At 42.1% G+C, this 9133-nt stretch overlaps 1 protein-coding gene across 4 annotated transcripts in view; it reads right to left on the reverse strand.

Annotated features, from left to right (window-relative positions):
- STRN (striatin) overlaps positions 1 to 8030 on the reverse strand; it is a 52613-nt gene extending 44583 nt beyond the window's left edge. For 3 of the 4 annotated variants that reach the window (XM_039352299.1, XM_039352297.1, XM_039352296.1), the window contains exon 1: positions 7550 to 8030. In XM_039352299.1, coding sequence (XP_039208233.1) covers positions 7550 to 7840 — 291 coding nt within the window. In that variant the 5' untranslated portion in view covers positions 7841 to 8030. The remainder of the gene's footprint in view (positions 1 to 7549) is intronic. The other variant, XM_039352298.1, reaches the window with a different exon arrangement.
- Between the last annotated feature and the right edge of the window lie 1103 nt (positions 8031 to 9133).

Here is a 9133-nt window from a genome sequence, read left to right on the forward strand (position 1 = left end):
AATATCAGAATGATTGGTTTGTAGTCATAAAAACTTCATTCTTTCCCTTTTTGAAGATACAGACATTTGCTCCTCTACTCATCTTACAGTTTGCTAAGTCTTACATGCCTGAAATACAATGAATAAAGATATGGCAAGACTCTTATGTCTTTTACTATCCATAGATATAATTCATCACCTCCTAGAGCCGTGGTGGCAAACCTATGGCACGTGTGCACAGGTGGCACGCAGAGCCCTTTCTGTTGGCACATGTCCTAGGCCTTCAGCTGGGTTTATAAAACCTTTTTGCTTTAGGCCTCCACTGCTGTGTGCAAAAAAAAAAAAAAAAGGTTCAATCACTCAATTTCAACTTCTCGCAAGAAAAAAAAAAAGATCTTGCAAAGATGGAATTGACTAATTGAACTTTTTAGTCCCACCCAGTTTGCCATTACCACCGCAGCCATGCCCATCCTATGGGCCACACTCACCCAATTGGCCACACGCATGCAATGGGCCACACCCACCCAATGGATCATGCCCACCCAGCACCCAACAATACATAAGTGGGTTTTGGGTTGCGATTTGGGCACTTGGTCTCTAAAAGGTTCGCCATCACTATCCTAGAGATATAGAATTCAAAGTAATGAAGCACTTACTGACTATATTTTTTTATCAAACTCAAGCTTCAATCCTGCCTCTTCATATAGCTTATTAGGAAATTGTACAACAAATTGTTGTACAATTTCCTAGTACAACACACAAAGGTTGTTTTTTAAGACTGCCTAAAGCTATTAGTTGCTTTTATCTGTTACTAGTTTTGCCTTCTTCTTTGAGCAGCTGTATGCTGCTGCTATTTTCTTTGTATTGTGAGCCCAATTAGAAACCATTTTTGTTCTCAGTCTAATGCTCTGTGCTTTTACTTTCCTGATACCAGCTCTACACTTCAAAGTTACAGGTAGTCGAGTTACGAATGTAAGGGAGCCTGCCCATTCCATTTGTAACTTAAAAATTTGTGGCAGTGAATCTCATACCTCGAACAAGATCACTCCCTGCTTTCCCCACGCATTTGCTAATTTAATACATGGGTGAATGTGTGGTTCGTTAAGTGCACATGAGGTATCTCAGGGTAGGGAAGGCCATGAGGGGGCCTAGTGATGGAACAGCCCCCCAAGTTCTCCTCGACCCACTAAGATACCTCATGCTTCCCCCTCCTTCCTCCCGCACCGGTCTCACATACCTTGAAAAGATCCGTCTCCTCTCTGCCGCAATTCCTGCTTTTGAGGCAGAAGAGTCGATGGAAGCTCCTGTGTGCCGTAATATTGCATGAATTCAGACACCCATCCTCTTTTGCAGACCTCCAGAGGCACGTGGAAGCCTCCCCCGGCCTCGGCAGCAAAATCTTTTTGCAAAGATTGCAGAAGGCTTTGCAAACAGAGAGAAGGCTTTGAAGTTTCAACCCTTACCTGCATTTGCAAAGCCTTTTGCTGCATATCTCCACCAGGCCTCTGTTTGCAGAAATCAGAGGCCTAAAGTACCGTGAGATCACGCAAGATCATTAGCGTGAGATCTCATGCCACTGATCTTGCATGATCTTGCATAACTTTAGACTTCCATTCTCTGCGAACGCACCAAAGGAAGCAGCGAAACAGTCAAGAAAGCAAAGGATCTCTTGATCTTCACAAGGTGAGTTTCCACAGGCCTAGTGCCTAGGGAAATCTGGGGGGGAGGGGGGTAGAGAGAAGGAATAGCCAGGGTGAGTGTTGCAGTGCCACTGTAGTCATTCATAAGGGTGAACGACTGCTATGGTGCAGCAATGTTTGTAATTCTCGTTCGTAAACACTAGGGGGCGCTTATCACGTAACTTTGAATGTTTGCTAAGGGATCATTGGTAACTCGGGGATTACCTGTATACGACTGTACTCTTCCTGGCCCTGTTTCCATTTCCTTTCTGTGTCCTTCTAAGTTTTCAAATATTCACTAGATTTTTTTGTAAAGACATATTCATTTATTTTGCTGTCCTGCATTTTTTCCTCACTACAATCATTTGCATCTATACTTTTAGTTTTGCCTCCTATAGGGAATTTTATTCATCTTAAGTTCCTTCCCCAATTAGCTTCTCCTGAAATGAAAGAGTAATTTATCATTACTTCAATAATGACATTTAAATCGCTTGAGAGAATAGAAGAGTATCAGCCTCCCTTTAGATATAATCTTTAAATATGCAAAAACATTTAGTGGCACTGGAAAGGCCCCTCTCAATTATGGTGCTTCACTGGAAGAATATTCTCTTGACACTGGTTTTTCTGATGTCACAATTGTTTTGAGTTACAATTGATTTTTTAGACTTACTTAAAGCCACACCCAAGTAATACTTAAAGCATTATTTGGTATTATGCTTATTATTATAGGTTATCCTTGAAATGTTTATTTGAGAAACGGAGTATAATTCCTAGGTTATTCATAGGCGGAGTATAATTCCTAGGTTATCCATAGGTTAGTCTCTGCTCTCCTGAATAAATAATGAATGCTTGATTCAACATAAGAATACCCTTAAGAGGAATAAGTTTTGCTCTGCTAACGAGCTTCTAGGAGCACAAATTAGACTAAAATTCATTCTCCAAGAACTGAAAAAGATCAGTTTTTAAAAATCTGGAGAAGAAGGGTTAGGCAAAAATTGCTATTTATTTGTCGCCAGACTGTTAAACCTGTTAGCATTGTCAGAAGCACTTTTATCACATTTCCCACTCCTGCAGACAATGGGACAAGCGGTTTTTCCATTAGTACACCATCTGCCTACTTGCATAGTTTGCCTAACTCCTGAGAAATATAACCCACAGCATGCAATCAGCATTGAAGAAGTGTCTCTTTTGTGTGCCGGACAGAACACATAGTCCTTGGAAACTGAAAATGTCTTTAACAAGGGCCTTTCTGCTAATCTTTGGGTATGGAGAAGTTTATATTAAGAAAAACTCCAAATCTCTAGAGAAATGCCTAAGGTCCTTTAATGAAATACTTTCCATTCTTCTGGTTAGAAAATGAAATATTAAAAATGGCAGAGTGACAGAATCTAGGCCAGGGGTAGGCAACCTGGGCTCTTTTATGACTCGTGGACTTCAACTCCCAGAATTCCTGAGCCAGCCAAGCTTAGGGGAAAGGAAAAGGTTTCCAAGCTGAGCTACGCTGGCTCAGGAATTCTGGGAGTTGAAGTCCACGAATCATAAAAGAGCCAAGGTTGTATACCCCTGATCTAGGCAAATGAAGATAAACAGCTGTTAAAAAAAGTGAAGATATCCAAACTTGCAGTCAGAATTTCAGAATGTGTGAATCGATATTTTAATAAAGTATACATTCTAAGTGAATAAATCCACTTTAATATCACCTAAGAAGAGTTATTGTTCCCTACTCAAATATCCTTAAAAATATTTAAGGACATTAGCAAAAGAAAAGGCCTAAACTTTTTTAAAATTCTTGATCCTATCACAACAATGAATATTTCTACTTTTCTGCTTCTGTGGTAAATTGTAGACTGGTAACTTGAAAACATGGGATTTATACCAGACATATCAGCAATTTTAATTCCGATACAATTATATTAACTAGTATTTTTGTAAGCTGCAACTTATGGAAATTAAATAAAATGCCAAGGAATGTCTTTTCCACCATTATTACTTATCTACACAATCTTAGAAAGTCTTCTTAGAAGACCTGGATTGCTCCAAAGTAAATACACAATGACAGTCAAATTTATATTTAAAAAAATCAAACGGCACAGGCAATGTATAACAAACCATTACAACAGACAATAATCAATTATTTAATATTATTTAAACTTCCCCAATCCATGTAATTCCAATCAGCATATATGAGTAAACCACTATGCCAATCTTCAGCCATAAAAAAATCAACTGTACAAAGTGAGAATAAGAACAAAAGCAGAAAAGATTGTGTTTACATCAGTAAAATACCCTCGACTTAGAAGCCTACAAAACAAAATTGTTTTGACAATTTATTCTGAAATTTCAGCAGATATGAGCTAACTGGGAGTAACATTATGGCATGAGCCACTACCAAGTAGGCCTATCTCCTAGTCTAAACTCCCTTGACTTCCAGTTAGGGAGAAATATGGAGCAGGCTCTCTCCTGACGTTATAATTGGACAGGCTTAGTTATAGTAAGGAAAGTATATAGGGCTTTACTTAGAAAAAAAGTGTAATCAGCATTGGGACATATTAAAATCACATTTTTATGCTACTGATTTTTAAATATTTTTCCAGCTAATTATGGCTTTCCGTATATCAACCCTATCACTACCCTTCCTGGATATCCTGATCAGCAGAGACCACAATGGCAAACTAAAGACACAAGTCTATAGAAGAAATACCCATAGTAACCAGGTGCTCCACTACCAAAGTAACAACCTAATCTCCCACAAGAGAAGCTGTGTAAGGGCTTTATTTAGATGAGCCCAACACACTGCAACAACCCAGAACAGCAGAAAAAGAAAATAGAGCATCTATACAACATATTCCAACAAAATGGATATCCACACAACTTTATCAAAAAGTTCCTGACCACTCAACCCAATACAGCACAACCAACACAAACCTTAAAAAGAATTACACTGCCATAGATCAAGAATATCTCAGAAACCACCAACAGACTACTAAAACCACGTGGAATCAGCATAGCACACAAGCCAACTAAAGCCCTTCAAAACATCCTAAGCAGACCAAAAGACCCAACAACCCCAAAAGAAAAAACAGGAGTCATCCATTCTACAGCATACAATGTAAGGACTACAACAACTACAATGTAAGACAAACAGGCAGAAGACTGGCAAAATGTATCTACCAACACCAACTAGCAGTCAGAAGACATGATGAAAATTCTCTTATTTCACAACATATAGGTTTAACCATAGTTTCAATTGAGAAAATGTGACCATCCTAGACCAAGCCAAGTCGAAAAACACCAGGGAATTTTTAGAAGCCTGGCACTCCGACAAATCAGCCATCAATAGATACAAAGACATTAACATCTATAGACTATGCACTATAGACCAGGGGTGCCCAACCCCCAGTCCGTAGACCGGTACCGGGCCACAGCATGCAAGCAACCGGTCCGCACAAACAAGTAAAGCCCCATCCACGGAATGCAGACAGCACACAAAACCATGCACCCTCCGGTCTGTGGAATAACCTCTCTCCATGGAACCGGTCCCTGATGCCTAAAAGGTTGGGGACCTCTGCTATAGACTATAGATTATATCACCCAGTCCAAAAAAGGAACAAAAAGACCCAAGGATCTCTTCACCAGCAATCAGCACCGGATCAGCATAAATTAACTCCAAGGTTAACTTCAGGCCAATAATCAAGTAAACAATACTCAACACACTTTTCACCTATTTCCCCACAACAACAATCCTGTAAGGTGTGTTGACCTGAGAGTGAGTGGCCAAAAGTCAGCCAAAGGGCTTTCACGGCTAAGGCAGGACTAGAACTCAATAGTCTTGTGCTTTCTAATCTGATATTTTAATTATTAGACCAAAGGCCCCCAACCTTTTGGGCACCAGGGACCGGTTCCGTGGAGAAAGGTTTTTCCCATGGACCGAAGAGTGCGTGGTTTTATGTGTTGCCTGCATCCTTTGGATGGGGCTTTGCTTGTTTGTGCGGCCCGGTTGCTGGCATGCCACGGCCCAGTACCACACTAGACCAAATTTGTTCTCTAGATAACATACCGCACTAGACCAAATTTGCTCTCTAGATAACATACTGATCCAATAATCAAATACTAATAAACAGGCACTGTTTCTTTCCAAAGTTTCACTAAGTTCCCCATCCTCAAATACTGTATCACTCAATTTGTGCATGTTTACTGAAAAGCTTACTCTAGTGTTAGGTGCATTTTTTAGAATCCAAAGGCCTTTTGCTAAGGCTGTATTCAAGGCACAAAACCCCATGTGAGCCAATCTACTATTGTACATGGCACCATTTAGTTCAGCTTGAAAGGCAGGATGCTTCCCAATCCCACTGCACTTTTTGCTTATACTACCAGGATTTTAAGAGCCTACTAATATTAAAACTTCAAACTTTTGTTAAAGGCTACAGTATTTACTGTGCTATATCAAAGTATTATGGAATAGAGCAGGCATGTCAAACTGCCGGCCCGTAGGGCGGATGCATCCTACTGAAACCGCGCCCACCCCAGTGCCGGCAATGGGGAAAATGTCACAGGACGTCATACGACATCATATGATGTCGCAAGTCTGACATGCTTGGAATAGAGGCTAAAAATCTAAACACTGCATCAGAAATCATTCAAGTCCCATTTTGGATATAAATTCCAAAAGTGGCTAAAGCCAAAGTTAAGCCACTATCCAGTTACAGTTCCCTGTAATTACTACAAAATTATGGAAACCTCATCCCATTCAACTAAAATAAGAGTGTGTTTTATTATGCAGATAGTCCTGAACTTACGACAGTTAATTTAGTGACCGTTCAAAGTTACAACACTGAAAAAAGTGACTTATGACCATTTTTCACACATACGACCATTGCAGTATCCCCATGGTTATATGGTCAAAATTCAGATGCTTGGCAACTGGTTCATATTTATGATGGTCACAGGGTCCTGGGGTCATGTGATCACTTTTTGTGACCTTCTGACAAGCCAAGTTAAAAGGGAAACCAGTTTCACTTAACAACCATGTTACTAATTTATCAACAGCAGTGATTCACTTAACTGCGGCAAGAAAAGTCATAAAAAGGGGCAAAACTCATTTAACAAATAAATTTTGGGCTCAATTGTAGTTGTAAGTCGAGGGCTACCTGTAGTCAACAGGGAGAGTCTGGGACTGAGAAATGCCAACTTGGTTCTCAACTATTCATTTAGCTTTTCTGATAGTTAGTTATACATCACTATTAACAGCATGCCAGGCACAAAACATAATCATGTAAGGAATAAGATCACCTCCATCCGTTTGACTAAGATTCTAAAGCCTAGTATGTATATCTATCACGTGGCTCGTTTATTCTCCACGAAGAAACGGCACTAATCTTTGTCGTTTAACCTCCGGCAACAGAAATGAATTAACCACACATTTCTACGGAAAGGGAGCAAACACGGCACACGCTGGATTTAAGGCGAACTAGACTTCGGTGACAACACCTGGATGCCAATACTCAACTTTCGCAGGTAATGTTTATCCGCCGCAGGACGCAGGAGGGGGGTTGGAGAAAGAGAATGAGGACGGGGAAACGAATCCCTTTGCAAGGCAGAGGCGGCCAACCACCATCCTCCCAAGTTCCGAACGCGAGGAAAGGTTAGCGAGGCCCCCTCCAAGCACCCGGGGCTCTCCCAAAAACTCCGAGATGCCACCGAGTCAATCGCTGCCCCGCCGTTCCGCAGTTCCGCGTCCAGCAGTTGAGAAGGCACCGCGGGAAGCGGAGAAGGAAGCCTTCTTGACAGGTGCGCGGGGAAAAGGAGAGCAGGGCAGGTTGGGAGCAGGCGGCGGCCCCCCGAGCGGGCAAACCTGCCGGGAGCAGAAAGGAAGGCAACGGGGAAAACGCTACCTGCAGTTCCGCTCGCTCTGCCTCCCACTCGGCTCGCTCGGCCTCGAAGCGGCCCCATTCGTGCTGCAGGAAATGCAGGATGCCCGGGACGCTGTATTGAGCCCGCGCTGCAGAGACCGGGGCCGGCCCTGCTGAAGCACCGCCAGCGGCAGCCGCCGCTGCAGCCGCCGCCGCAGCCGCCGCTTCTCCCGACTCCAGCCCCGGCCCGGCCCCGCCCGGAGGTGGCGGCAACAGCAGCGCGTTGTTGTTGTTGTTGTTGAAGAAAACGCCGGGGCCAGCCTGCTCGTCCATGGCTGGAGCCGTCGTCGCGGCGGGAGAGACCGTTTGCTCCTCTTCCGCACCTCGCCCGAGCGGCTGTTACGGTCAATGCCGATGTCCGTGGCCCGCCAGCCCCGCTTCCCCCGTCCGCCTCGCTCAGTGGAAGCAGTAACAAACTGGGTGCGTCCCCTCAGCCGTCAGCGCCTGACAGCCACCCCCGCCGGCAGCTACCGGGTCTCGCCAGAGTCAATTTCAAAACGCGTTCAGCGCGTGAGAACCCCAAGCATCTTGGGAAATGCAGTTCCCTATCGGAAAGAGTGGAGCGGCTGCGAATTTCTAACAAAATAGTAATAATAATAATAATAATAATTGGTGCTCGCAGGTTACAAAAATCTGAAGTTTGATTTGCAAACTGTTTTGTTTTAAAGTTGAGAAAAGAAATTATGTTGTGAAAGTGTATTTATCGCTGAGTCGATTAGGTAAAGTGATGTACGTTGGTGTCATGAGTCCCAACAAACTAATGGGATCACAAATGACAGTAACTAATGGGGAGCGGGGAATTCTTGGAATAATGGTAAACAGTTCAATAATAGTGTTGACACAATGTGCTTCCAATATTTTTAAAAGGCCAAAGGCATATTAGAATTAATAAGAAATGGAACTGACAACAAAGAAACCAATATTATAATTCCTTTATAATCAAGAACTTTACATATCTCTAAGGTTTTGGCCATTGCACCTCTAAAAGGTATAGTGGAGCTAGAGAAGGGTTCAGAGAAGGAAAATTAAGATGATCAAAGGACTGGAGTAATGTTGCGAAAATACACTTCATGGAACAGAAAGGGATATTATCCTCAGAAATCATGAGACAAAGAACTCTGGAGTTAGTGGCTATACAGCTAATTCTAAATCACTTTTTTTGGTGATCAGTAAAACATTGAACTTAGATTATGGCTCTCAATTTAAATCTGGGTTATAAAAAAAACTTGTAATTATTTGACATCTATATTTATCTTTCATTGGCACATTGCCTAGACTTGAAGGGTCAGAAAGGAAAAAAAATGTAGCGACAGAACCATATTTGCACTGCTATCTATCCTATTAACAGAACAATTGAACTGACCTTTTGCTATGTAAAGAATGTGAATATAACAATGTATGTTTTTATTGGCTTGTCTCTCTTCAAGCAAATTATGAATATCAACTGGGGCTATTTGCACTAGACTAGAGGACTCTAGCCTCTATGATTTCTCAAGCCTCTGCTTTTCTGCAAGGGAAACAAGTTGAGCCTAGTAGGATTTGGCTCAGGTTGTATTAATGGGCAGT

The sequence above is a fragment of the Crotalus tigris genome, unplaced genomic scaffold, assembly GCF_016545835.1.
Source record: "Crotalus tigris isolate CLP2741 ecotype Arizona unplaced genomic scaffold, ASM1654583v1 scf7180000018420.1175843, whole genome shotgun sequence".
Taxonomy (NCBI): domain Eukaryota; kingdom Metazoa; phylum Chordata; class Lepidosauria; order Squamata; family Viperidae; genus Crotalus; species Crotalus tigris.